Consider the following 26,980-nt stretch of genomic DNA (forward strand, 5'->3'; position numbering starts at 1 on the left):
ACTTTCCGGGCCTCTCGGTCGTCTACGCCAAGGGCAAGCCACCCACCGTGGTGCTTGACGGCCCTGCAGGCAAGTCCGACCCCATCGCCCTTGAAGACTACTCGCGCGACGACCTGCGCGCTCTCTTCACTGACGCTCTCGGCCCGCCCGCCGCCGCGGACAACTCGGCCTAAGGCGCCGAGCCACGCGAGCTCATTGTCTCGCTCCTCTCCACACTTTTTCTTGACCATCTGGCGCAGCCTGTGCGCCCGCCGCCCTCCGCCCCTCCCTTTCCTGGCGCTTTTGCTCGTCGGCATGATCGTCCCCCCCTGCAGCCCGGGCATTCTCCAGCCAGGCCTGCCGCCCTGACGGCGCAAGGCTCAAACGCGACTCTATCGCGCGCCGAGCGCCCGAGCACCCTCTCCCTCGATCATGCCCGCTGTCTCTCCGCCGGAACCCCGGAGCCGTCCCACCGCCCCCCACCCCCGGCGCACCGCATCGCCCACCCTTGGTCATCAGTTTTCCCCATCATCCGCTCCGTCGACCCGACTGCTTTCACCGTTGAACACCACAGCAGCCTCGCCCGCCTCCCCTCCGCCCGAAAGCCGTGTCGGCCACAGGTCGGCCACAGGTCGGCCACGTGGCTGGCGCGCGACTGGCTGTCGTGCCCCAGCTCCGGCGGCTCCAGAGACGTCTGCAGGCAGAGGCAGACCACTGCACGCCACACCTCCTTCCCCCATGTCGTGCACCGCGCCCGGCATCCTCACAGCGTGCATGTGGGTGTACGACCACGTGGCGTGGGCGGTGCCTGCTGCTGAGCACGTTCCCGGCGCCCTGCCCACCGCCCTCGGCGCCTTTGTCTTCTTTGCCGCCCTCAACGTTGCCGTCGGCGCCGTCTCGCGCGCCTGCCTGACCTTTGTGGCCTCGGCGCCGACCAAGGAGCAGGCCAAGTGGAACAACATCGGCACATCGCTGCTGCACTCGCTGCTCATCGGCGTCCTATCCGTCGCCGCCATCGGCGCTGTCGGCGTCCGCTCCGGCGGTGCCATCGACGTGCTGTACAACTCGGATCCGCTCCTCCGCGCCGTCCTCGCCTTCTCCACGGGCTACTTTTGGTATGACACGGCTGACATGGCAATCAACAGGATGTACCTCAACCAGCCCATCGTCTGGTTCCATCATGTCGTTGTCCTCACCCCGTTCACCCTCGCCCTTCTCCTCGACGCCTACGAGCCCATCCTCGTCATGGGCCTCGTTGTCGAGGCCAACACTGCCCTCCAGCACGCTCGCCGTCTCTTCACCATCCTTCACGCCCGCTCCTCGCTCGGCTTTACCGTCACTCTCGCCCTCCTCTACGGCTCGTTCATCCCCATCCGCATCGCCCCGCACGCCGCCATCGCCTACGCCGCTATCTGCGCCACACACGCTGGCGCCTTTGCCATCCCCTGGCACGCCGCCGTCGCCATCCTTGGCTCCATCTTTATCACCATCGTCGACTGCGGCATCTTTGTGGTCATGCTCCGCTCCGACTGGCCCTGGCTCATCGGTCGCGCCCCCCACGCCGCCGCCAGCCTCGAGCCCGTTGGCGTCGATGACCCTGCTGTCACGCACGCCTCCCGCCACAAAGCCGACTAATATCCCCCCCCCCCCCCCCCCCTCCCCGTGCACTCCCGCATGTGACACCAACTGCCGCTGGATCGACACCATCCACGAAATTGCTGCCAGGTCCCCCCCCCCGTCCTCAGCCCGGGGACATTCGGCAACCCCTCTCTCATCCCTCTCCCCCACCCCCCTCTTCTTGCCCACACTATGGCCGACACCAAGCCGCCGGTACGCCTCCCCCACCCTCCTTCCCTCTCCCGTCCCCTCCTCCTCCTCTTCCGTGGTCACTCACCTCCTCCCCCTCGCCGCCCATACCCGTAGCTCTTGCTGTTCTCCGGGTCGTCGAACCCGAAGCTCGCCGAGGCTGTGGCCAAGGCGCTGGACATTTCGCTGGGACGGGTGCTGGTGGACGTCTTCAATGACGGCGAGCGGCGAATCGAGATCCACGACTCGGTCCGTGGCTCCCACTGCTTTATCCTCCAGTCGCCGGCCCGGACCGACGTCAATGACCACCTCATGGAGCTGCTGCTGATGATTCGGACCATGAAGCGGGCGTCTGCTCGCGAGGTCACCGTCGTCATGCCGTACCACCCGTACGCGCGCGCTGACCGCAAGATGCGCTCGCGGACCCCGATCTCGGCGTCGGACACGGCGCTCATCATCGAGGCGTGCGGCGCCGACCGCGTCCTCTCGGTCGACCTGCACTGCGGGCAGATCCAGGGCTTCTACACCATTCCGGTCGACAACCTGTATGCCTCAGGTGTCTTTGCCCGCCACTTTGCCGCCATGGCCGAGTCGTTTGACGCTCCGGTCTGCGTCGTCTCGCCTGACGCCGGCGGTGTCGCCCGCGCCAAGATCTTCATCAATGGCCTCGCTCGCCTCGGCGTCGAGGCCTCGCTGGCCCTGGTTGTCAAGCAGCGCGCGTCTGCTGGTGTCATTGCCGAGACCACGCTCGTCGGATCAGAGAACGTTGCCGGCTCCATTGCTCTTGTCGTTGACGACATGCTCGACACCTGCGGCACCCTCTGCCGCTGCACTGACGAGCTCCTCGCCGCCGGCGCCGTCCGCGTCTACGCCGCTGCCTCTCACGGCCTCTTCTCCAAGGATGCTCTCGACAAGATTGCAAACTCGTCGCTTGTCGAGCTCATCGTCACCGACACCATTCCGCTTCCCGAGGGCGCGCCCGACAAGATCGTCCAGCTCTCCGTCGCCTCGCTCCTGGCCGACGCCATCTCGTGCGTCGCCACGGGCCAGAGTGTCTCCTCGCTCTTCTAGCTTCCTCGCTCCCTTCCCTCTCCCGCTAGTCCGCGCTTCCTCGCGTATTTTGGCTCCTCTCGGCCCCTAACACCTTCCCCTCAGCAAACACCTGGGCCGGCCTCTTGCTACAGCACCCGCACCTGACCCGCACCTGACCCGCACCTGACCCGCAGTTGCTGGCACGGTGGGCGCGCGGGCAAAAAAAAGAAACGTCAGCTAGAGGATTCGAACCTCTGCTCCCATCGGGAACTTGATTTCGAATCAAGCGCCTTAACCGCTCGGCCAAACTGACTGGATATATGAGAGACGGACCAACCTTGAGCCTTTATAGTGTCTACTGGATTGCAGCATCAAAGGAATGACGGAAGACCACGTGCACGACCAAGCCCGACCTCGACAGAGACTGTCGGTTGCTCTGATCGTGGTGGCTGAGGGTAGACACTCCGACTTTGACCACCTCACTCCCCCTCTTACTCCCCGAGTCGAGTGACCATGGCAAGCGGGCTGGCCAAGTATACGCTGCCGACGACAAGCAAGCTCTCGCCGCTGGTGGTGCGGGTGCTCGGGCTCAACCCGGGACCGTTCACCCTCGGCGGGACGAACACCTATGTGGTGGGGAACGGGACGGAACGGGCACTGGTGGACACGGGCGAGGGCAAGGACGGATACCTCGAGGCGCTGAGTCAGGCGCTGGTGGACGAAGGCGTTGAGCGGATCTCGCCCATTCTCCTCACCCATCACCACCACGATCACGTCGGCGGACTGGCGCAGCTCGCGGCGGCCAACTCGAGCCTCTTCGACCTCTCGCGGGTGTACAAGCTCCCGCATGCCGACGACAGCAGCTGGACCCCCGAGGGTGTCGCCGTCCACCCGCTGGCGGACGGTGATGAGTTCGCCGTCGATGGCGCAACGCTGCGGGTTGTCGCCACGCCGGGACACACGCCGGATTCGATTTCGCTCGTCCTTGACGAGGAGGGCGCGGTGCTGACGGGCGACACCGTGCTCGGCTCAGGCTCCACGACGGTCTTTACGGATCTGAGCGGGTACATGGTCTCACTGCGGCGGCTGATGGCGCTGCTACCGGACGAGAGCCCCGCGCGGCTGTATCCGGCCCACGGCCAGGTTGTCGACGATGGCAGGGCGCTCATTGCTGACTACATCCACCACCGCGAGGAGCGCGAAGCCCAGATCCTGCAAGCTGTGCAGACCGCGGGCGAGACCGGCGTCACAACAGCAGATATTGTGGCCTCGCTCTACGCCGGTTACCCCGCCAAAGTCCTCGGCGCTGCCGCCCGCGGCGTCGATCTTCATCTCACCAAGCTTGCTGACGACGGGCTGGTGGCTTGGTCGCCTGGCGGCTTGGCAGTCTCTCTCAAGTAGCCGGTAAAGGCATGCGATGAACTCTCTAGGCGGCGCTGTTCTCGGAATCAGCGCGAACGACTTGCTTGGCACTGAAGTTCGCTGGCCACTGGCACCTGACGCCATTGCAAGAAGCCGGAAGCTCAGGCAGCGCGCGTGGAACAAATCGCCTTGCGGGAGTGACCGCCGAGGCATGGGTATGGAGAGCTTGGGGAGAGTACGACAACGATGGAGAGCGGTCACGAGGTGGCTGGTCGTTGTTGTCGTCGCCGTCGTCGCAGTTGGACGGGTGACCGGTGCTCGGTGTGTCTTTGGTCCGCCGGCCGAGGCCCGCAGCTTGGAAGCTGATCGGTTCCGAGGCAATGCGTTCTTCTTCTTCCAATCGGGCACGTTGACGGAGGTGACGGTCGAGTTTGCCGGCCCGGTGCGGATTGTGGTCATCGAGCGCGAGGCTACAGCGTCAGATGGCGGCAGCTTGGCGGCGACGACTGTGTGGGATGCCGAGGCCGTCGCTGTCGTTACTGATGTTTCGGGCGTGTACGCGGTCGCGCTCGAGGTGGAGGTGGAGGCCGGCAAGATCTACACCATTGGCGCGGCGTGGCGCGGCCATCGTGCGTACACCGTCCACGCTTTTGCCGGCACGCGGTTCCCGGCATGCGCTAGCTGGGAGCACGGCGTCGGTCAGAACAATGTCGCCGTAGGCGGCAAGCTCAACGACCTGGCACCTGCGGCCACGAATGTGTACGCCATCGGATGGACGCTTGAGCCGGCAAGCGGGAGCCCGCTTGCCGCCGGGCCCTGTCCCACCTTCTTTGATCACGTGGCGTGCAGCAACTCGAGCTGCGGCGGAACAGCCGGATGCTCCTGCAGTCCGTCGAGGGGCAGCCTCAATCCGTACGACTGCTCGCCGATTGGAGTCGGAGACCTGCAGTGCGCCTACCATCCGTCGGTCCTTGACTTGGCGGCACTCACGGGCATCATCTACACCAACACGCCCGGATCCACATACGTCAACTCGGTGCGGTGCAGCTGGAGGCTCACAGCGTCGAGCGCAGCGAGCCAGACGACGATCACATTCCACGCCGTCGAGACCGAGGCTGGCGCTGACGTCTTTGAGGTGTACTCGGGCGATGCGCGATACGGGGTGTACTCGGGAACCTCGATCGCCAACTTTGAGATTACCCTTTGCTCTCCGGTCCGCCTGCAGTTTATCGCCGACGAGATCCGGAGCCGACGCGGGGTGGCAGTCTCGTGGGCCATTACGCCTGCACCAAGCCCGTGCGTAGAGACAGGTCCGCGATCGACGCCGTTTGGCGAGGCGCCACCGGCGACCAGTGGCGGGTCCGGCGCTGATGCCGCGAACGGGCGGGGAGCCGTCTCGTCGACGTCGTCGTCGTCCACGCAGCACGTTCCGGTCGCGATTACGGTTTCGGTCCTGATTGTGGTCATAGCCACCGCATGTGTGGTGTTCTATGCCGTATGGCGCCGCTCACATCGGCCGGCCAGGCCGGACGTCGCGCCGCGCGAGCAGGCACGTCTCTCGGCCTGGCGCCGGCGCGCCAGCAGACCGCCGGCGTATGCCTCACCAAGCGCATCTGGCGAGTCTGATGCGAGCGAAGCGCTAGCGCAAGAGTCCGAGATTGACTTAACGAGTGCGACAAGTGGCACCGAGAGCGATCCGCCGCCGTACGACGTGGTCGCGCGCTGGCGGCGTAGCGACTCGGTCTGAGGCAAAGCAGTGTCTAGAATAATTACCGTACAATGGTCCGTCTTTCACATATCCAGTCAGTTTGGCCGAGCGGTTAAGGCGCTTGATTCGAAATCAAGTTCCCGATGGGAGCAGAGGTTCGAATCCTCTAGCTGACGTTTCCTTTTTTTTTGCCCGCGCGCCCACCCTCATCCTTTCATAACACCCTCTCTCATCGCTGTCCTCCTTCTCTTCATCGAGCTCATGACCCCCCCCCTCCTCCCTCTCGTTCTCACCCTCCTAAGGGAGCGCTCTACCACATAGGGCGCATGAACCTGTCTCGGAACCACATGATTCGATTCGAAGACGCGAAAGCGCCGCACCCTCGCTGTCACATGCAGCTTCAATCAACGACCATGACTCCGGTGTTGGGTGCGATTTTCGGACGAAGAAAGAGAGCGACCAGTTTTTCGTGCACCTCCAGGCGGCGACGACACGGCAGCAGCACAACGCGCAGCTGCGCCACACTTGACCTCGAAGCCACGAGTACGCCCTCTCTCCCCTTCCCCACGCCCCCTCCTCTCTCTCCCCCCCTCCCCTCTCCCCCCTCCCTCCTCCCAGCTGCGCTCGCCCTCGACCGCGCCCCTCCCCCTGTGTTTGACCGTCTGTCTGATGGCGGTGCGCGTGACCTGTGACCGCTGACTGCCGCCGTACGACCTGCAGCCTCCCCCCCCCCCTCCCCTCCGCCCCCCCTCCCCATCCCGCCTCTTCGCGCATACTAACCGCTCCTCTCCTCTCCCTCAGTGTCCAACAACGACTTCTTTGGCTCGATCAACTCGGACGGGCTGACCGAGCGGTCGCCGCTGGTCCGGCCGGCACAGGCGGGCGGTAGCAACGCCAAGGTCGATCCGTACTCATCGCTCTTCCCGGCGAGTGATGAGGTTGCGGCGCAGGGGCTCTCATCGATGGAGGCGCAGGTTCGGCTGGAGCGTGTTGGGCCGAACGCGCTGGAAGAGAACGAGAAGCCGTGGTGGAAGCTCCTGCTCTCGTTCTACATTGGCCCGATGGCGTATCTCATCGAGCTTGCGGTGGTGGTCACGCTGGCGCTGCGCGACTGGGCCGACTTTGGCGTCCTCTTTGGCCTGCTCAACATCAATGCAGGCATTGGGTTCTACGAGGCGAACAAGGCTGGCAACGCGGTGGCGGCGCTCAAGTCTGCGCTCACGCCTGTGGCCATGGTCAAGCGCGACGGCGAGTGGACAGAAATTGACAAGGCCAACCTTGTGCCTGGCGACCTCATCCGGCTCCGGATGGGCGACGTGGTGCCTGCCGACTGCATCCTGCTTCCGCTGGCCAACGCGACAGACGTGCTGGAGATTGACCAGGCGGCGCTGACGGGCGAGTCGATTCCGGCCAAGAAGGCCTCGGGCGACCTGTGCTACGCGGGATCGTCGGTCAAGCGCGGTGATGGCGACGCATGGGTCAAGGCGACCGGCAAGCAGTCGTTCTTTGGCAAGTCTGCGGCGCTGATTGCAGGCGTGGAGGCCAAGTCTCACTTTGAGCAGGTGCTCGAGTCGATCACCAAGGTCCTCATTGCGGTGGCATTTGTCCTGGTCACGGCGCTCATTGTGGCGCGGGTCATCCAGCAGTCGACTGCCAAGGGCAAGGACCTCAACGGCAAGTTTATGGGTAACCTGACCAAGCAGGCCCTGGTTCTGCTTGTGGCGTCGATTCCGATTGCGCTGCCTGCAGTGTCGACAGGAACGATGGCCATTGGCGCAAGGACGCTGTCCAAGGAGAACGTCATTGTCTCGCGGCTGTCGGCCATCGAGGAGATGGCTGCAGTCGACATTCTGTGCTCGGACAAGACAGGGACGCTGACCAAGAACGAGCTGACGCTCGACGACCCGTGGCTCAACCCGATCCACCCGGAGCTGACGCGGGCGGACATTGTGCTGGCGTCTGCGCTCGGGTGCGACCCGGACCCTGCGAATGCCAAGGATGCCATCGACTCGTGCATTCTGGAGTCTGCGGCGCGCGAGCTCGACGCAGGTTTCCTCTCTGCGCACCACGTGCTCTCGCACGAGGCGTTCAACCCGGTGACCAAGCGGACAATGGGCGAGGTGGAGGACCCCAACGGGCGGCGGTTCCGGGTGTGCAAGGGCGCGCCGCAGGTCCTGTTCAACCTCACCAACGAGGACGGCTCGACCACCTTTGACGCTGGCGACCGCGGGCGGGTCAACCAGGCCATGGAGGAGCTTGCCGAGCGCGGGCTGCGGCCGGTGGGCGTGGCATGGGAGGTTGACGGAACATGGCAGTACCTCGGCCTGCTCTCGTTCCTCGACCCGCCGCGCGACGACACCAAGACCACCATCGAGCAGGCCAACGAGCTCGGCGTCGAGGTCCGGATGATCACCGGCGACCACGTGGCCATTGCCAAGGAGACGTGCCGGCGGCTGGGCATGGGCTCGGACATCCAGGGCTCCGAGTTCTTCCGCCGCATGCACGAGGAGACCGACGAGTACATTGCGCAGGTGATCGAGGAGGCCGACGGCTTTGGCGAGGTCCTTCCCGAGGACAAGTACGCCGTGGTGGACATTCTCATGCAGAACGGGCACGTGTGCGGCATGACTGGTGACGGCGTCAACGACGCGCCGGCGCTCAAGCGGGCTGACGTCGGCATTGCCGTCGAGGGCTGCACCTCGGCGGCACGGGCCGCCTCCGACTTTGTCATCCTCTCGCCGGGCCTCTCGGTCATCATTCTGGCCATCAATCTGTCGCGGACCATTTTCTCGCGCATGCGCAACTATGTCATCTACCGGGTTGCCTCTTCGCTGTACGTCCTCATGTTTGTCTTCCTCGCCGTTGTCGTGTACAACGTCGAGATCCCGGCGCTCGTCCTCGTCCTCATCACGCTCCTCAATGACGGAACTATTATGACTATTGCTTACGACAATGTGCCCATTTCGCCGCGCCCGGTCGAGTGGCGGCTGGTCCGCGTCGTCATCATTGCCATTGTGCTCGGCGTGCTCGGCGTGGCCGAGTCGTCGGCCGCGGTCTTCCTCTCGCACACCCACGGCTACGGGTTCAACCTCGGCCGCAAGATTGACGTGCCGACCTCCAACGGCGCTACGATGCAGATTAACGACAAGACGTACGAGGACAACCAGCGGTCGACGGTCGCGTACCTCGCCCTCTCGCTCGGTGGCCAGCTCTCCATCTTTATCGCTCGCACCCCGTCGTTCTTCTTCACCCGGGCGCCGGCGGCTCTCCTTGCCGGCGCCGTGGCCTTTGCCGCCCTCGCCGCCTCGCTCCTCGCTCGGTACTGGCCGTTTGGCCAGGACCTGGAGGGCATCTCGTGGTCGGACATTGGCGCCGTCTGGGTCATCATTCTTGTTATGGTTGTCGTCAAGGACATTGCTAAGGTCATCGTCTACAAGATCCTTGACTCTGCCGAGGCCCGCCTCGGCTCGTCGTCGACCGAGTCGCGGCTCGAGGACCGGGTTATGGCCTTTGCCACCGTCGATCGCGATGCCGTCCGCCCTGACCTCCGCTTCTTTGCCCTTCCCATCTCGGATCGCATTGCTCCGCTCCCGTACTCGACGATTTAAAGCCACTACACTTGGCAGCCCTCTGCGCATCGTCGCGCAAGCCACGTTGTGGCCCGGCGGCTGGGCGAGTGGCATCCATCCATATTGCCCGAGCCAGGAGGAAGGGGGAGGGGGTGGGGGCGGGGCGGGGGCGCAAGAAGCAAGACGTGACGCCGGACATGGACAAGGTGGAAGAAAGTAAGGTGAGCAGCAGCAGCAGCCGTGCCGAGGGCGGCGAGTCTGACTCTGACTCGGAGCCGGGCTTCTATGACCCGCTCGCCGATGCCACTGTCAGCAGGCACTCGTTCCCGCTTGGCGACGGCGGCGGTGCGGCCGACGGGGACGGCTCGACCGTCACCATCGAGCTCCGTGCATCAGCCAAGTTGGATCCGACAGACGCCTTTGCGCTGCTGGATGGCGATGACTACACCGGCCAGCTGCTGTGGGACGGATCGGTGTTGCTGAGCAAGTATCTGGCGGAGCACGGCGACGAGCTGCGGGCTGGTTCGACGGCGATGGGCAGGTCGCGGGCGGTGGTCGAGTTGGGCGCTGGTGCAGGGCTCGCGGCGGCGGTGGCTGGCGCGCTGGAGCTCGGCGAGCCGGTCATTCCCACCGACGGAGCCGATCGGGCGCTCGAGCTCTGCTCGCGGAACCTCGCCGAGTTTGGTTGGCGCGGCGTCGCTGCGCCGGTCTGCTTCAACTGGTCGAGCGAGCTTCCGGACGAGCTTGCGGCGGTGGCGCCGGTCCATCTTGTTGTTGCCGCTGACGCGGCATACGATCTGGCGGCTATCCGCCCGCTCTTTGCTGCCGTGGGCGCGCTCGCGCCGGCCATCTTTGTCTACGCTCACTACCCGCGTGCGCTCACCGCCGCGCAGCAGGCCGCCATTGATGAGGCCATTCCTCTTGCCGCCGCTGATGTCGGCTACGAGGGCGGCGTGGTGTACTCGAGCGATGACGGTGGGTCAGTCATGGTGTGGCGGCCTGTGTAAAATATGTCATTGAGTTGAAGCGGCGAGCCATCTCTCTCGTGCGCAGCGGGCGCGCATCGCATTTTTCTTCATTTCGCCGACGAGCAGAGACTCAGCGGGAGCATAGCGGACGGCTGTAGCGCGACGATGCTGGAGGCGATGCAGCGGCTGCGGCGAGAGGGAAGGCTGATTGATGCCGAGGTGGTGGCGATGCCATCAGGAGAGGCGATCCCGGCCCACGCGGTCGTCCTTGCCACCTCGCTGCCGGTAGCCGAAGCCTTGTTCGATCTGCAGCACGAGGTGGAGCGAGTCGGCGACACTGGCGTGCGCAATCGGCTGGAGCTGGATGGGCCGCCCGAGGCCATTGCGCTTCTTGTTGATGCCATCTACGCGGGCAGCGCCTTTCCGCCGCATGTGCTGCCCGAAGCGGCGGTGACGGGAACGGCGCCCGGCGGCGGCGGAGCGGTGCTGGCGGCGGCACGTGCGGCGGCATGTGGCGGGGCGGACGACGTGGCAGCAGCGCTAGCGCAGGCCTTTGCCGACCTCGCGCTCGGTGAGCTCAGTAGCGATGGCGATCGGGCGGTCCTCTGTCTGGCACAGGAGCTGGTCGATGCGCCGAATGCGGCGCTGGCGCACATCCCTGCAGCACGGGCGCTGCTCCCGCGTCTGCTGAGCGACGCGGCGTACCGGTTTGGCGACCTTGCCGCCGACGAGCTCGCGGCGTGCCCGCTCCCGCTCCTCCGGCTCCTCTTTGCCCACGACGGGCTCCGTGTGGGGAGCGAGGCTGAGGTCCTTGCCGCCGTCCGCGGCGTGGTTGCCGCTCTGGCGAGCGACGAGGCCGACACGGCTACGGCGGCTGCTACGCTGCTTCCGACGCTCCGCACGGCGCTGCTTCCGGCGGACGCACTGACGGCGGAGGAGGTCGCGGTGCTAGCGGGCTGTGGGGGCGGGAGCAGCGTCGAGCGGCCGCGGCATCATGCGGTGCGGTCATCGGCGGCGGGGGCGGCGCGGGCACTGGTGGCCGGCGGCGACGGCCCAAGCGGCGGCGAGCTGAGCGTGGGCAAGATCTTCTCTGGCGTGTCGGACGACGGGCTAGCGTCCAAGGCCATCCCGCTTGTGATGGCTGCCGATGGCGGGCTGGTCTACCTCGGGCTGTACGATGGCGGGGTGGTGGCGGTGAGCCTGGCGGGTGACGGGCGGATGGGCCGGGTGGTGCCCGTGGTGAGCGTGCCATCGCCACGGCGGGTCACCGCGCTCTGCACCCTCGCATCGGACGTGGTGGTGGCCGCGACCGCGAGATCACTGACCGGGCGGTTCAAGTCGCGCGGAAGCAGCGGCGGCCAGTCATCGGGTGTGACGGCAATCGCGCGGGTGGCGCACTTTGACGGGACCGAGGAGTTTACGCCACTGGCCGCCGACGGCTTCCCGGCCGACGTTCACCACCTGGTTGCAGTGCATAAGGAGCATATACTTGTGGGCGTCGGCCCAGATCCACAGACCATCTTTGCGGCGCACGCGGTGTCGCGCGATGGCGGGCGGCGGGTGACGGCGATGGCGGCGTGCGGCGTGTGCGTGCCGGTGGCAGGCCTGGCAGTGTGCAGCGAGGAAGTTGTTGCTGCGGCGGTGGGAGCGCAAGTGGTCTTTCTGGGCATTCCACGCGAGCCCAGCAGCGCCGAACTGACGGTGATGGCGGTGTGTGATCTGCCGCGGGAGACGCCCGCGATCTCGGCCATCGGACGGCTCGGTCGGCCGCAGAGCGAGCTTGCGGTCGTTGTCGGCTGCCTCGACGGATCGCTGTGGATTGTGCGAGCCGAGCCGGAGCGGGCACCCGAGCTTGTTGCCGGAGCGGGTGGGCGGATCTCGCGCATTGCATGCAGCGAGGCCGATGATGGCTTCCTTGCTGCGACGTACACCGGCGAGCTTGCGGCATACACCACCTCCAGCGAGGACAACGCGCTCGAGGGCGCACGGATGTGCGAGGCGGCGATCGCCGATGTTGTACTCGTCGGCGAGACACTGGTCATTCTCCAAGGCGTCGGTAACGACTGTGCTCTGCTGACCCTCACACCGCATTGTTCGTGAACAATGAAATATATGTCTTCGCTGGTTGCAGTCACACGGGCTGTCGCCGTCACCCGCACCTGGCACGGGCCGAGGGTGACGCCAGCACCGCGTCACCGCGGCTGACAGAATTGACAAAAAGCGTGTGTCTTTGACCGTGGTTTGCGAGGGAGCTCTTCTCACACATCTTCCTCGGCACTCTTGCGGACAAGAAAGACCACTAATTACATAGCTCTACTACTAACAATGTCTGCTGCTGCTGCCCTCATGGGCGTGCTTGCCTCGCTTGTGGCTGCCGCGTTTCTCGCTGGTTGCCTTGCTGCGGTACGGAGCGAAAAAAGGATAGCATTGACCGGTGGCGATGGCAGTGATGCATGGCGATGACTCATGGCGAGAGAATGGGCGGATGTGTGGAGGACAGCCTGTGCAGCATGTTGTGACAAAGAACTCGTCTGGCGGAGAGACCATTACCAACTATCGATGGGAAAAGGTGGTAACCAAGGGCTCGTCATCGTCTGTGACGCGCAAGTATAACAAGGACGCCGACAAGGCGGTGATCAAGGTGATGAGCGCTGGGCTCTCTTTTGCCGTCTTCTCGTTTGTGGGTGCGGTGGTGTCGATTGTAGCGACGCTCATCTACGGCGTGGGCATGGCCAAGGTGCCTGTTGGCGGAGCGCTGATGAAGATCATCATTGTGATCGCGGGCCTCGCGACGGTAATCTGCGGGCTTGTCTCGGTCATGACCATCGGCTTCTCGCTCCCCGATGCGCACAAGGAGGACTGCGAGCGGCGACTGCTGAGCTCGTGCGACAGCGAGTTCTACAAGAAGTTCCACGGCGAGGAGAACAACAGCAAGTGGCGCGGCGGCGATGGCTACATCCTTGGATGTGTAGCCATGCCGTTTGCGCTCCTCATCGTCGCCTTTCCTTTCATGTATGATCCGTAGCTACGGTCGCTGTGGCCATGGCTGTGGCGTTTGTAAAGCCCTGACAGTGCAGGCCAGATATCGTGGGTGATGTTGGAGGAGTGGTAGAGGAAGGGCTGGTTATGACGCCGATGTGGGGGTGGGTGGCCGCGATCTGGCGCTAGAGAGCCGTGTATGATGGCGGCGAGTTGGCGGCGAGGTAGCAGCCGACAAGGATCTGGGCTGGAGAGAGCGATAGCCATGACGTCAGAGTGCGGCGAGAGAGTAGGAGGGGTAATCAAGGGAGTGTGGGTGACGACGGTGGCTGTGGATGTGGGTGGGTGGCCGCCATCTGCCGCCCGACCGCAGTAACTGCACGGACCGACGCCCTCGCGCGTTTGCCGACGTGGCGCCTCAGCAACAACCGGATGAGCCACCATGCCACCGAGGCAGAGAGAGAGAGAGAGGGAGTGGGAGGTAGGGCCAAGGGCAGAGGCCACACCGTCACATACTCCACCACATATACTCAATACGAACATGCTGGGTCTTGACTATGGGGAGTACTATGCAGAGCTGTACGTGGTGCACCCAAGTGTGTGGGGGGGGGTGGGATGGGTACTCATAGGTATGGGTGTCATGGATGGATGGTGGTGATGGTGATGGCTGTTGTGGGCGTCAACTCGGTTATGGTCATCGCCATGGCTGATGGTGGGCGTCAACTCGGTTATGGTCGTCGTCTTGGCTGATGGTGGGGCGTGGTCACGGTCGTCCTCATGATCGTCGTCATCATGCTGCTGATCATCATCATACTACCTGTCATCATGGCTCATGGCTCATGGCTCATGGCTCATGGCTCCTTGCTGATGGCTGATGGCTGATGGCTAATGGCGATTGGCAAACAACTACAGGAGCGATTACGGCGTGTCGCTCGCGGTGTGCATCGGCATCACCGTGGTCCGGCTCGTGATTGGCAAGGCCGTGTTCACGCCGGCGGCAGAATACGTGTGGGGGGTGAAGGACAAGGTGTCGCAGGCCAAGTTCTGCGACGCCGCCTTCAAGCTGCTGATCTGGTCGGCATGCGTGTGCATCGGCCTCATCACCTGCTGGGACAAGCCGTGGTTCCTCGACTCGATCCGGTTCTGGGACTACTACCCGACGCCGATGACCTTTGACGTCCGCGCATACTACCTCTTTGAGCTCGGGTGGTACTTTCACCAAATGCTCTTCCTCATTGTCTTCGAGTCAGATACCGGCAAGAAGCGGTCAGACGCCATTCCCATGCTTATCCACCACCTGGCCACCATCGGCCTCATCTCGTTCTCCTACCTCAACGGCTTCTCGCCCGTCGGCTGCATGATCATGCTAGTCCACGACATTGTCGACGTCCCGCTCGAGGCTGCCCTCCTCACCAAGGAAATGGGCTACGACACCCTCACCGACATCCTCTTTGTCAACTTTCCTCTTCTGGCTCATCTTCCGCCTCGGCATCTTCCCCTTCCACCTCGTCCGCTCGGTCGTCTACGAGCTCGTCGTCCACTCGCCGCAAATAGAGGGCCACCCGGATGCCGGCAAGCTCACCTCCATCTTCCAGCTCTACTCCTCGTACCCCATCCAGATGCCCATGTGCCGTGAGCTCTCGGCCCTCCTCTTTGTCCTCGTCATCCTCCACATCTACTGGTGGATCCTCATCGCTCGCATGATCAAGAAGTACGTCGTCGATGGCCACGTCAAGGGCGACATCCGTGACGAGGACGCGGCCAAGAAGACCGACTAAACCCAAACGCCACACACACACACACACACACACACACACACACACACGCACGCACATATTCGTCCATTGCCTCTGACAAACCCGACTGTCTGACGCCCATCTGCGCCATCAACGAATCTAGCGTTTGTTCGTTGTCCCCCCCCCCCCCCCTCTCAACTATTAATCAACAAAGCCAACGTGGCTTTGTTCGTTGCCTCTTTCCCGCTCATACGCACCTCGCTCGGCCCGCGTCGAGGACTGCGAACGTTCACGGGCAGCTACTTCGCCAAGGTGCAAGCGTTGTGACAAGCCAAGTCGCCACCTCTCAAGTCCTTGTTTTCCTCTATCTTGTCATACCCATGGCAGGCAGCGAGTCTTCGTCAGACTCGGGCTTTGCCCTTGCCTATGCCGTGATGACCCGGCCAGACGCCGCCGTCTCTCCCGCCGCCGCCGCCACCGCCGCCCGTGCCCGCTCGCGGCCATCGCGGCAAGCCGGTCCACTCCCGACCAACTCGAGCCCTGCACGGACGCGATCATCTGGAGTCATGACCAGAGTTGGAGGACAGTCATCGTCGACTGGCCGCACATCGACCAGCCAATCCACCTCTCGTGCGGGTAAGCAGGGCGGCAAGCAGCTCCAGCTCCAGCTCCAGCCGCAGCTCCAACGGAGCGTCATGTCCGAGTCCAAGGTACGGAAGCAAGTGGCATCGCCGGCAGTCGCCATGTTGAGAGGCAGCTCACTGGTCAAGAGCAACTCGATGGGCATGCCGATGGATCAGATTAGAAGGCTGGAGGAGCGGAGAGAGGCCAGGAGGAAGAGCTCCATGCCAAGCACCGCTTTGGCCGCCGCTGCTGCCGGTGCGGCCGCACACTCCACCTCATCCTCGCCGCCTGTCAACCATGTTATTCCTTCCATCACCGCCACCTCGTCGACAACGTCGATGGTGATCCATCCGGCGGCCGATGGCTCCCTCCCGCACGCCACGCGCTCCGACGTGGCCATCTCGCCGGTCATGGCTGCGCTCCGTGGCAATCAACTTGCCAAGAGCAACTCAATGGGCATGCCTCAGACGCGGACAAGCAAGGCTGCGCCTGCTGCGCCTGCGCCCAAGTCGATCAAAGACGCAGGTGGCGGGAAGGACGCTGCCGACGACGATGATGATGACTTTAGCGGCTCGGGATGGAGCTCGGGCGATTCGAAGCGAATGCCGCCGATTGATGGCGGTGCCAGCGCAGGGGGGCTCACATCCAAGGCACATACCAGCTCTGTGGAAGGGGGGCAGTGGCTCGGAGCCAAGCCGGCGCGGAAGCGACATCGGCGGCGGAGCTTTGACAAGTGCAGCAACAACGGATCCAACGAGAAGCGGCGGCAGAGGAGAAGGAGGAGGAGCTCAAACGAGAGCACTACCAAAAGTGCGAGGCGCCAGGCTCGCCGACAGCGGACGCGGCGGGAATCGGCGTCGAGTGATTGGAGTGACTCCAGCTGGAACTCGGCTCAGGCTGACCAAGCCGAGCTCGAGTGGAGCGACGGTGAGGCACCGGAATGGAGCGGCATTGCTGAAGGGCTCGCAGCTTGGGTCGCGAACAATGCGCCTGTGCGCGTGGACGAGCTCGGGGATCACGGACTCGACGACGTGTTTTCGTCATCAGAGGAGTCGTCGTGCGAGGCCGAGCTCGCGCTCTCTGTCCGTGCTGCTGAGAAGCGGGTTCGGTTTGCCATCGGCAAGCCGAGAGTCCACACGTACGTCTCATACGCCAAAGCTGTGACGCGAGCAACTGCCGATGACGACGACGACCTACGGTCTGCGCTGGCCATCATTGGGCTGGCGTCAATTGCCGAAGAACCGGATCACGTGGTGCCTGTCCAGCCAAAGCCACGGGCGGCACCACTGCTGGTGGATGTCATGTTTGGCAACGGGCGGGGGAGCAAGTTGCCACGGACCGGCTCGGAATCTTCAGAACTCGACTCCTCGGCATCGTCGTCATGTCTCGACTCTTCGCGCGGCGAGCTGGACGAGGTGGCCGCGGCGTGGAGAGCGATCGAGGAAAAGCAGGCTGCCCGGCCGGGACGCGACCCGACCATCATCGGAGTCCAGCCCAAGGTGGAAGGCCCATGGACGCGAATTCGAGTCTCGACCGCCATCCAGGCATTTGCGTCAGCCATCGAGTCTGGCGAGCTGGTGGAGGCCGAGGGTCGGACCCGCGAGCCTGCGGCGCGCGGATGGTTCAAGCGAATGGTTGGCCCGCCACGGCTGGCCTCAGCACAACTCGAGGCACAGCAGCACGCGGTGCTGGTGGTGGGCAAGGTCAAGCTCGACGACCGCTTCCTCCTCCACATCCAGATTCTCAACTCGGTCTACCGCGAGTTTGTGGGTGGTGCCATCGAGCCCACCCGGTTCGGCTCGCACTGGGAGCTGCTCGGTTTCCAGGGCCGCGATCCGGCCACAGACCTACGCGGAGTGGGCATGCTCGGCCTGGTCAACCTCCTTGCCCTCGCGCAAGAGTATCCGGTCGTGGCGCGAGCGGCGTACGAGGCTGCCCTGGATCCCAACCACGACTACCCGATGGTCCTTGTCGGTTTTCGCCTGTCGTCGGCCTGCCTCCGCCTGCTGCGGGGTCACAAGCTCAACAAGACAGCTAACGGTCTGGGCTCGGTCTGGGCCGCCTTCCACTCGATGTATGCCGCGAGCTGGGCTGCGTTTGTGAGCACGTGGCGGAGCGGCCGACACACCATTGTGGAGTATGACGCTGTGATGCGCGCGCTTGAGGCCAAGCTTGCCAAGTCGGTGCCCAAGGCGCTGCGCGAGCTGAGTGCTTTCGAGGCGCGCAAGCGCAATGATGCCGGTGGGCTGGTCGGCGGCGATGACCTCGAGCTGACGCAGTTTGGGTAGGAGTGACACGAGCAAGAAGGAAAGCACAGTGTTACTTGAAGGCAGAAAGGGAGAAAAGGGGGGGGGGGGAGGGTAGAGAGCGAGCGTCACGGCAGCGGGGTAACCGAGCGGCGGGCGCGGTCGTAGTGGGCATCGCGGTGACACAAGCGCGGCGACGACGTCGGACTCTGGTCCATGGGAACGACGAATTCCGAGTCGAGGTCTGCATCCGGGAGCGCAAGGTCCATGGAGGCAAGAGTGAGGTCACCAGAGCCTCGGTCGCCAGGCGAGTTGAGCGTCTCGTGCATGGCGGCCTCCATAGCCGAGGCGGCCATTGCAGCGGCCGAGGGCGGGGCGGAGGCATCCTGGGTGACTGACATGACCAGGGCGGTGCAGAGCTCGTAGAGGGCCCAGTAGTCGCGGCGGCGAGCAAAGAGGCCCGGGCGCTGGGTGGCGGCCTCGTGGGCAAGGATGGGCAGGCCGAGGAGCGGGCCGGTCTCCGGGACCGCGAGCTCCTCGAGAGCGTCCGAGAGCACGGCATGGGCGACGGCAAAGACGCCAGCAGCGCCGGTTCCGCACGAGTCGTGGATGAGGAGCGGACGGTAGCGGCGCTTATAGGCGACGTGGACATCGTGGGTAAACTCGATCAGCGAGCGGAGCGGGAGCGGAGCGGCGTGATGCGGCCATGCGGCGTATTGCAGGTGGACGACACGGCGCTTCTGGGCCTCGAGCATGTGGCGGACCCGGAGCTCAGTGCGGATGCCGTACGAGCCGAGGGCCTCGATCGACTTGGCCTCGACCTCGAAATGGCCGACAACAAGGACCTGGCCCACATCCATGGGCCAGTACGGGAAGCAGAGCTCGGAAGAGCCGGCAGCCTCCTCCAGCGACTCGGGCGTGAGCGCGCCGGGCGCCGGGCCGCGTAGCCGGGTGAGAGCCACCACGACCGAGGTGTGCTCGGCCCAGACCATGCGCCAAAAGGCAAAGACACCGGCCTCGGTCGGACCCTGGGCCACAATGTAGTGGCGCTTGCACGCGCCGAGGCGGACGTGGGAGGCGTGGACAAACTGTGAGGTGCGGAGGCGGAGCCGCGAGCCGAGCGAGGTCGAGACCGACGTCCACGGCACGGCAGCAGGCGGCGGACCGGCAGCGGCGACGAGCGCCCCGTTCTTGCCGAGCTCGAGCGTCTGGCCGGCCATCGACGACGGCACCTTGCGCCAGCCTGCCGGAGCAACACGCGGCGTCGACGCCGCTGCCTCGGCAACAGCCGCAGAGAGGGCTTCGGAGAGCGGCGGAGAGCGGGGCGGCTCGTCGTCCTCATCTTCCTCATCCTCCTCGTCAGAGACCGAGCCTGCGAGCGGCGGGAGGACGACGGCAGTGTCGAGACGGAGCGGCGGGGCGGGCGAGCGGAGCGGGAGCCTGGCGTGGTGGGGCGTACCCGAGGTACGCGAGATGGCAGCTGAGTGTCCCTCGTCCTCCTTCTCGTCGTCGTCATCCCAGAGCGCAAGCTGGACGGCAGCGAGCGAGGCCGAGATGGCGGCAGTGAGCTTGTCGTGCTCCGACTTGAGAGCGCGCGGGTGGGCGAGGAGCGAGTTGGTCCTCAGCGCTAGGCCGGCGGCCTGAGCATGAACCGAGCCACGACGAGCCCAGCGTGCGGTCGAGTACAGCTGCGCAAGCGGAGCGGTATCAAGCGGCGACGAGAGCGCCCGCCGTCGCGACGAGCGGTCTCTCTCTGCCACGCGCGCAGCGAGAGAGACAAAGTGCGAGTGCGTAGCCAGATCAGGACGAGTGCCAGGCAGTGAAGAGTGGCGCGCAGAAGTAAGCGAAGCGGCCGAGTCTGCAGGGCTAGCCGAGGGAGGACCGAGGTCAGCAGAAGGGGCCAAATGAGCATTGCCACCCAAGTGATGACTGTTGATAGTAGAAGAGGGTGAAGACGATGATTGGATTGCGGCCGAGTGTGCGGCGAGAGGCGGCGAAAAGGAAGCGAGTCATTTGCTGACGAGTGCGGGAGTTGCGGCTGGGACGGCGGGAGGTATTGCGGGAGGGGCTCATGCGGGGGATGCCCACCAGGCATAATAGACATAGCAGAGTCATTGAGCGACGGTGCGTAGCCATTGTCACCTTGGTTGTCGCTCTCCATACCCAATCCGTCAAAGCCATACACTCCTCCATGCCCATCACTTTCAGTCGCACCACGCTCGGACCAACTTTGCAAGTTGTTGACATGAAGATAATGCTGACGACGAACGAGGTCCTCGTCGTCGATCACCACCTCCTGGCCACCGCCGCCTGTTCCACGAGCCGCAGCGAGGGCCCAGCCACGAGGACGAGAAGGTGGAGAAGGTGGAGGTGATCCAACACTTCCGTGTGTTGCATACTCTCCAGAGTGGGCAAAGGAAAGGCTTGGCTCACCGGCGGGTGAGGAAGGCTCACTCCACGCCACGCCCATGGTGGTGGTGTGTCAGTCGAAATCGGCGGAGGAACTCTCTCTGTGTTTCTCCTCACTGCGGACGGTGAAGTGTTTGCATATGGTTGCATTAATCGTAGTCATCATGCCAATTGGGGGCTCCCGCGTGCGCCTTTGACCACCTTTTTTGATGGGCAAACGGAACCATTATTCCTCCTTTTAGATGTTGATGCGGCAGAGGAAGGGGGGGAGGGTGGGGGGTGGGGGGGGAGGGAGGTATCCAATTGGCGGGATAGAAGGGAGTGAAGGGGATAGAGGGGGGTGGACGGGGTGGATGGGTGGTGGTAGGGGTGGTGGTCGGTGTAGGACGGTGGAAGGGGAGGGTGGCTGGCGCGTGGGAGGATGTACCCCGGTGGTGTCGGCGGCGGAATGGGTGGTGTACGTTTGCGCGTGAGCGCGCGCTTGGCTTGCAAGGCAGTGCAAAGGGCGGGGGGGGGGGGGGGTCAGAAAAAAATTTACGCGAGAGGGTGTGCGGGTGGGGGAGGAGGGGGTGGCTGGGCTGGCTGGGCTGGCTGGTAACGGATGCAGTTGGTGGCGGACGAACAGGCAGTGTCGGCAGCGGCAGACTTGACAATGCAGAGCGTTGGCAGGCGAGGTGGAGGCGGAGAACGAGGAGGGCGACGAGGTGTAGCAAGTGCGGCGAGTACGACGAGTACGGCAAGTGCAGGGGCAGTGCCTGGCGCTGGTCCGCGGCCGTCGGGTGCGCTCGAGTACCTCGAGCATCATGCGCTGCGGGCGGTGTTTGAGGCTATGACCATAGCGGTCATTGTCAATCGTCCCGACGATCCGCTCAGTTATCTCGCTGCCCATCTCCAGGCGCTGCCGTCGCCAATGAACCACGCTGAGCGGACACGCCTCGCTACCTCTCCGGAGTACTACATGGCCGCGCCCGAGCCTGCGTCTGAGCCGGTGTCAGCGCCTAGGCCGGGCCGCGAGCCGCCAGCTGCCCCGATGACCGAGGATGAGCCAGAGGCTGTGGTCGAGGCCGGTGGGGGTGAGACCAAGGCTCAAGCTGGAACGTTGGCCGATGATGCAGCTGAGGCGACAGTGCTGGCGGTGGATGTGTGGGCGGGAAAGCGTGCCGGTGGCGTTCGGTATATGGAGGACGACGCGCTGGCGCTAGCGTCTGTCTCGCCGCGATCGTATCCGTTTGACGGTCTGTTGGGGGTCTTTGACGGCCATTCGGGCGACAAGAAGGCCGGGCGGGCGGCGGCCGGGCTGGCCAAGGTGCTGGCCGCCGGCGAGTTTGTGCGGGCAGAACAGGCGGCGCTGCGGTCGCGCGATGTGGAACTCGATGTGGACAAGGTCTTTGTCAACATGTTCGACGCCATGCAGCGGATGATGGTGAAGCGGCTCAAGCGCAATGTTGAGTACGCTGGGACGACGGCAACAGTGGCAGTCATCCGTGATGACGGCGATCTGCTGGCGGCTAACGTGGGCGACTCGTCGGGCCTGCTCTGCACCTACTGGCTTGACGCTGGTGAGGAGCAGCTGGCGGCGGTGGCGACACCGCTGACAACAGACCATGTGGCCACAGACGAGGTCGAGCGCGAGCGAGTGGTTGCTGCTGGTGGCTTTATCACCGACGATGCCAAGTTTGGCCGCAGGGTCAACGGCCTGCAGGTGACGCGGTCGTTGGGCGACGTCGGCTCGCCGGGCACGGTGGCCACGCCGTCGACAACACGGATTCCGCTCGGCAAGGGCAATGTACTCGGAGTGGACGTCCCGCCGAACGCCGTCTCGCTCGTCCAGTACGTGGTCCTGGCCTCGGACGGGGTCTGGGGTGGCATCTCGGTCCAGGCGCTCCTCGATGAGATCATTCAGCCCGAGATGCGCGCCGCGGCGGCCGGGGAGGCGATCCTGAATGCCGCCGAGGAGAGGGCAGATCCCAACGCGCTGGATAACTTGTCGGTGGCAGTCTATTGCCGAGTGACCAAGCCTGTGTAAAGTGAACCGAGTGTGGGTTACGGTGAGGGCGAGGCCGCTGGCGGGTCGAGATGGACCATGCCACCAGCGACAAGCTCGCGGACTCGTTCGACGTCCTCGACACGAGCCTTGAGCACGCCAAGCTCGTCCTCGGCCAGGTCGATGTCCATGGCAGCAACCTGTCCCGCGATAGCCTTTTCGCGATCCTGGAGCTCGCGTAGGCGGGCGAAAAGCTCTTCGTCGTCCTCTTCGTCGAGGTCTTCGCCGTCGGCGTCGATCCAGATCCCGTTCATCGTGCACCACGCGTCAGTGGCCGCGTCGACAAATTCGGTGGACCACGGGATGGCGAGACCCAGCTGCGAGGGGCGAAGGAAGAGGCCAGTGGCGGGCGGGGCGTCAAAGTAGCGGACGCCGTCGAGCGAGCCGTCGTTCTTGCCGGTGCCAACGGCGTCAACCTCGATGCCGACCCAGGTGCCGGCGGCAAACTGGGTGGCGCCGACGTAGCGAACCACGCCCATAGTGTGGGTGTGGAGGCGCCAGACCCGATCACCTCGGCGGAAGGCATGTGGCGACTTGATGATGTGCAGGAGGTCTGGGCGGACAAAGACGCCGTGGCCCGGGGCGCAGGCAAAGAACTGGATGCCCATGCAAAACCCGTTGGTCCCGACCTCGCCGTAGTGGCGCGGGCCGGCGATGCCAACAAACTCACCAGCACCCGGGAACGGGAGCGAGCCGACGTACTTGACAGCCGCGAGGGTGTCTTCAAACTTGACTGGAAGATCGGCGAGGGCCTTGGTGCGGGCAGCGAGGACCTTGGCGGCCTTGGCAGCACGGCGGTCGCGACGGGCTCGGGCTCGGGCCTCCTGCTCCTCCAGCAGCATGCGCTCGCGGCGAAGATGCATCTGGAACGCCTGCCGCTCGGCGCGGAGTTTGCGTGCTTCGGCAAGAGCCTTGCGCTTGAGCTGGGCCGACTCTGCAGCGCGACGGTGTCGCTCCTGCTCGCGGACAGCAAGCTTTTCCTCGATCTCGCGCTGTTGCGCGGCCATGGCGGCGCGGGCGGCGGCAATCTGCTCCTGACGCTTGGCATCCTTAAGGGCTTGGATGGCAGCGAGGCGCTGCTCTTCGGCGAGGGCAATGGCGCGGGCACGCTGGGCGCGAGCCTGGTCGAGAGCGTGAGTGACGTTCTCAAGCGCCGACGACCATGCGGCAAGAGATGCGGCGGCGAGGGCGGCCTTGGCTTCGTCGTGGACGTCAGCGGAAAAGGTGTCAATCGCAGCGGTAGCAGCAGCGCGAGCAGGGCGAAGCGCGGCCTTGGCCTTCCGAAGCATGGTCTTTTCGGCGTCGTGAAGGGCCGAGGCGACAAAGTCGTCGAGGAGAGCAAGCTCCGAGGCTGTAGCTGAGGCGTAGCGGGCGGCGTCGGCGGCGAGTGGATCAAAGACCCGGGCGCGAAAGGCAGCCTCCTTGCGAGCGGCAGCAGCGGCCTCCTCGGCCGCGAGCTGGGCCTCGGCCTCATCGGGCGAGGCTCCGGCGGCGATGAGCGCGCGCTTGCGCTCGTTTCGGCGCGCAAGGGCGGCAGCGGCAGCGCGGAGATCAGGAAGGCGGGCAAGGGCTCGATACGTGTCAGCGAGGGCGCGGAGATGGGCAGCGGCGACCCGCTTGCGCTCGGCGAGAGCGCGCAGGGCCGCAGTGCGGACAGTATTGAGCGCCTGCCACAACTTGTCCTTGAGGAGAATCTTAGAGTGGCCGATGGCGTACATCTCAGATGGGTCCAACAGGCGGGTGCGCGGACGAGCCTGAGCTGGGTCGTCGGAGACGTCGTCTGCCTCGGGAGGCGGGAGCGGCGCAATGCGATCAAGGACATCGAGATCAAGGGCCGCAGCAATGAGATGATTGAGGAGAAGCGAGAGAGTCTCATCAATGGATGAGGGTGAGGGGCTGGCGGCAGCGGCCTTCAGCTGCGGCGGGCGTCGGTGAGAGCATCGGCAAAGTGTGCGATAAAGTCGGACTTGCGGCGCTCAACAGGAAAGCCGGCAAGGCGCATCTCGATGATGGCGTACATGCCGGCGGAGACAAGCTGGTCAAGGACCTTCCAATCTTCAAAGAACCCGCCCTTGCGCATGACGCAGTTGGGCTTGACGCAACGAACAAAAAGGGCCTGGGTCGAGGCGAGGGCAGACGAGAGCGAGCGAAGCGAGGCAGAGAACTTGGAGGCGACGGTGCGGCGAGAGGCGCGGGCGCGGGAAGACTGTGCAGCGGCGTCGCTGTCCCGGGTGGAAGCATGAGCGGCGAGGCCAGCGACGAGCGGCGAGGTGGAGGTGGCGAGGAGATCAGAGCAGTCTTGGGAGAGGGCATCCATGTTCTTTTGGACTGCGCCGATGGAGGTGTACCAGACAAGGCCGGCGTAGTGGTGGATGAAAAAGTCTGTCTCGTGCTTGTGGTGGCGCATGTCGGGCTTGAGATGCCAGCCGAAGAAGTCAGCCTTGTCGCGCTTCCAGTCTGCGGGTGCCAGCGGGCCTGTCTTACGCTTGCCATACTTGCGAACAATGTCTGCGAGCCACTTTGCGTCTGCGGCACGGGGATTTGCCTGCATGTCGCGGGAGACGGAGGCCATTTTGGTGACAGAGTCGAGGAGCGAGAGCAGCGAGGCCTTGGGGCCCATGATAAGGTCGATGCACCCGGCGTTGTCGCGATAGACAACCGAGTCGACGGTCACGCCCTCTACGGCGTACTTTGCGGCTTGAGCGGGGATGAGCGACTCGAAAAAGTAGTGCTGGAGAACCTCGTTGGTGAGGTTGATGCAGAGCTGCTCAAACTTGTTGGCAGTCTCGACAGAGCCGTCGGGTAGCGATTCCTGAAACGACTCAAAGCCAAAGATGTCGAGGACACCGATCCATGTGGCAGCGCCGGCGCCGGCAAGCACGCCGTTGATGTGCTTCTCGACAAGGCCCTCGAAGAAGAGGCCGTAGACGGCCTTGGCCAGTGCATCGGTGGTGTCAGAGGCCTGGACTGGCGTCAGGTTCTTGGCGACGTTGTCGCCGATGCGGACAGTGGTGAGCGCAAGCTCGAGCGCGTCTGGGCCGCCAGGAATGCCGAGCAGTTCTGCAGCCTTGACGAGCGGGGCCGGATCGACGACAGTCACGCGGGCAGTGTCGTCCTCGGGGTTGGGGCAAAGGTGATTTGGCCGAGGTGAAGGACGGCTGCGATGACACCGAGCATGGCGTCGACAAAGTTGTCGCCAAAGCCGAGGGTGGCGAGGTGGGCAAGGAAGCTCTCGTAGCGACCAGCATCGTCAAGGGGTTCGCCAGCCTTGTCAAAGCCGTAAGAGGCTGCATTAGCGCCATCGGGCCCGATGAGATAGCGGTAGTCCGTGACAGTGGTGAGGCCAAGGGCAGCAAGGCGGGGCGGCGGGAGGGCGGCAAAGATCATGTAGAAGATGTGGTAGTTGCGTTCGCCAGGCTCCTGGGCAACGATGCGCGACTTTTCGAGGAGGTACTGCTCAATGGCGGCGCCAACAATGGCGCCCGAGGTGGAGAATTGGATCTGGACAAACTTGCCAAACCGCGACGAGTTGTCATTGCGCGAGGTCTTGGCATTGCCAAAAGCTTCCAACACCTCTGAAGTGGCGAGGATCTTATCGTTGATGGAGGGAGATGAAAGTGATGAAGAAGAGGCACTGGCAGTGGCGACGGCAGCGAGGTAGTGGAGGACATGCTTGGTCGACTCGGACTTGCCTGCGCCTGACTCGCCTGAGACGACGATGGACTGGTTGGTGGCCGAGTCGAGCATGCGGGCGTAGGCCTCTGCACCGACAGCAAAGATGTGTGGGCTGAGCGGCGGGTCATGGGCGAGGCGCGAGCCCTTGTACATCTCGACATGCTGCGGCGAAATGAGGCCCTTGTCCTCGAGCGGGTTGATCACCACGAGCACGTCGCCGACATAAGTGTAGTACTCCATAGGCGAGGCCTTGTATCGCAGGCGGAGGTTGTGCATGAGCTCACCAACAGCAAGATCAGCCAAGTCGACCATGTTCTCCCGACCTTGAACATTCGATTCATCCATATGTTGCACATACGCCGCATCGCCTGGGCGAATGACGACCTTTTGCGGAAGCACGGGCATCGCCGGCGCGCATGTCGGGCAAAGGTCACCCCATTGCGGAGCAAGTGTGAGCGAGCTCTCGTCAGAAGCAAGGACAATACCAGCTACTTTGGGTGGTGAAGGCGTAGGTGTAGGTGTGGGCGAGGGGTATGGGTAGTTGCACAGCCAGACTGCCGTCTTGGGAGGGTAGTCAGGGAAGGCCATGGACGGCGGGGCCCGAGGCAGAGGTTGGCGCCAAGTGGTGGCTAGTGAACGCGCAAAGGACGAACAACTTGAAACACGGAGGGAGTGGGGAGGAGGGGGGGGGCGGATGATCATGATCATGATTGGGGCGGGGGTGGGTGGGTGATCGGGAGGTTAGGGGAAGGGGGAAGGGGTACGGTTGGGGCAAAGGGGTGGGAGGGGAGCCCTGGTCTCGGCTCTGGCGGTGGCTTGATCGGCGGGGGGGCGGGGGGGGGG

General features: G+C 64.4%; 11 protein-coding genes and 2 non-coding genes across 13 annotated transcripts; 10 read left to right on the top strand and 3 right to left on the bottom strand.

The window, feature by feature from the left end:
- Window positions 1-717: 717 nt before the first annotated feature.
- AMSG_10090 (TLC domain-containing protein 2) lies at window positions 718-1,614 on the top strand (the record flags this gene model as incomplete). The annotated part of the gene is made up of 1 exon (XM_013898221.1): window positions 718-1,614. The coding sequence occupies one exon, from the start codon at window positions 718-720 to the stop codon at window positions 1,612-1,614; it is 897 nt and encodes a 298-aa protein (XP_013753675.1).
- Window positions 1,615-1,741: 127 nt separating this feature from the next.
- AMSG_10091 (ribose-phosphate pyrophosphokinase) lies at window positions 1,742-2,960 on the top strand. Its single transcript, XM_013898222.1, has 2 exons — window positions 1,742-1,809; window positions 1,903-2,960. Exons 1-2 carry the CDS (start codon window positions 1,789-1,791, stop codon window positions 2,854-2,856), a joined length of 975 nt encoding a protein of 324 aa, XP_013753676.1. The 5' UTR covers window positions 1,742-1,788; the 3' UTR covers window positions 2,857-2,960.
- An 88-nt stretch (window positions 2,961-3,048) lies between these two features.
- On the bottom strand, window positions 3,049-3,130 carry AMSG_20067. Its single transcript has one exon. It is a non-coding gene; the product is annotated as a tRNA-Ser (tRNA).
- A 200-nt stretch (window positions 3,131-3,330) lies between these two features.
- AMSG_12320 (uncharacterized protein) lies at window positions 3,331-5,926 on the top strand (the record flags this gene model as incomplete). Its single annotated transcript, XM_013898283.1, has 2 exons — window positions 3,331-4,214; window positions 4,444-5,926. 2 exons carry the CDS (start codon window positions 3,331-3,333, stop codon window positions 5,924-5,926), a joined length of 2,367 nt encoding a protein of 788 aa, XP_013753737.1.
- Window positions 5,927-5,981: 55 nt separating this feature from the next.
- AMSG_20068 lies at window positions 5,982-6,063 on the top strand. The gene has a single exon. It is a non-coding gene; the product is annotated as a tRNA-Ser (tRNA).
- A 349-nt stretch (window positions 6,064-6,412) lies between these two features.
- AMSG_10094 (plasma-membrane proton-efflux P-type ATPase) lies at window positions 6,413-9,512 on the top strand. The gene is made up of 2 exons (XM_013898223.1): window positions 6,413-6,430; window positions 6,689-9,512. Coding segments are annotated over exons 1-2 (2,808 nt in total). The 5' UTR covers window positions 6,413-6,429; the 3' UTR covers window positions 9,496-9,512.
- Window positions 9,513-9,647: 135 nt separating this feature from the next.
- On the top strand, window positions 9,648-12,593 carry AMSG_12321 (uncharacterized protein). Its single transcript, XM_013898284.1, has 2 exons — window positions 9,648-10,459; window positions 10,583-12,593. The coding sequence occupies exons 1-2, from the start codon at window positions 9,654-9,656 to the stop codon at window positions 12,522-12,524; spliced, it is 2,748 nt and encodes a 915-aa protein (XP_013753738.1). The 5' UTR covers window positions 9,648-9,653; the 3' UTR covers window positions 12,525-12,593.
- A 90-nt stretch (window positions 12,594-12,683) lies between these two features.
- On the top strand, window positions 12,684-13,501 carry AMSG_10097 (uncharacterized protein). Its single transcript, XM_013898224.1, has 2 exons — window positions 12,684-12,827; window positions 12,925-13,501. Exons 1-2 carry the CDS (start codon window positions 12,750-12,752, stop codon window positions 13,447-13,449), a joined length of 603 nt encoding a protein of 200 aa, XP_013753678.1. The 5' UTR covers window positions 12,684-12,749; the 3' UTR covers window positions 13,450-13,501.
- A 417-nt stretch (window positions 13,502-13,918) lies between these two features.
- Window positions 13,919-15,221, top strand: AMSG_10098 (Trh1 protein). Its single transcript, XM_013898225.1, has 2 exons — window positions 13,919-13,982; window positions 14,316-15,221. Exons 1-2 carry the CDS (start codon window positions 13,945-13,947, stop codon window positions 15,037-15,039), a joined length of 762 nt encoding a protein of 253 aa, XP_013753679.1. The 5' UTR covers window positions 13,919-13,944; the 3' UTR covers window positions 15,040-15,221.
- A 175-nt stretch (window positions 15,222-15,396) lies between these two features.
- AMSG_10099 (ELMO domain-containing protein 3) lies at window positions 15,397-18,051 on the top strand (the record flags this gene model as incomplete). The annotated part of the gene is made up of 2 exons (XM_013898226.1): window positions 15,397-16,496; window positions 16,644-18,051. Exons 1-2 carry the CDS (start codon window positions 15,520-15,522, stop codon window positions 18,049-18,051), a joined length of 2,385 nt encoding a protein of 794 aa, XP_013753680.1. The 5' UTR covers window positions 15,397-15,519.
- An 85-nt stretch (window positions 18,052-18,136) lies between these two features.
- Window positions 18,137-20,662, bottom strand: AMSG_10100 (protein tyrosine phosphatase). The gene has a single exon (XM_013898227.1). It carries the CDS (start codon window positions 19,227-19,229, stop codon window positions 18,138-18,140), a length of 1,092 nt encoding a protein of 363 aa, XP_013753681.1. The 5' UTR covers window positions 19,230-20,662; the 3' UTR covers window position 18,137.
- Window positions 20,663-21,070: 408 nt separating this feature from the next.
- On the top strand, window positions 21,071-22,444 carry AMSG_10101 (protein phosphatase 1L; the record flags this gene model as incomplete). The annotated part of the gene is made up of 2 exons (XM_013898228.1): window positions 21,071-21,092; window positions 21,165-22,444. 2 exons carry the CDS (start codon window positions 21,071-21,073, stop codon window positions 22,442-22,444), a joined length of 1,302 nt encoding a protein of 433 aa, XP_013753682.1.
- Window positions 22,135-26,449, bottom strand: AMSG_12322 (uncharacterized protein; the record flags this gene model as incomplete). The annotated part of the gene is made up of 3 exons (XM_013898285.1): window positions 22,135-24,378; window positions 24,444-25,577; window positions 25,619-26,449. 3 exons carry the CDS (start codon window positions 26,447-26,449, stop codon window positions 22,462-22,464), a joined length of 3,882 nt encoding a protein of 1,293 aa, XP_013753739.1. The 3' UTR covers window positions 22,135-22,461.
- Window positions 26,450-26,980: the final 531 nt, after the last annotated feature.

Source organism: Thecamonas trahens, assembly GCF_000142905.1.
Source record: "Thecamonas trahens ATCC 50062 unplaced genomic scaffold supercont1.57, whole genome shotgun sequence".
Taxonomy (NCBI): Eukaryota; order Apusomonadida; family Apusomonadidae; genus Thecamonas; species Thecamonas trahens.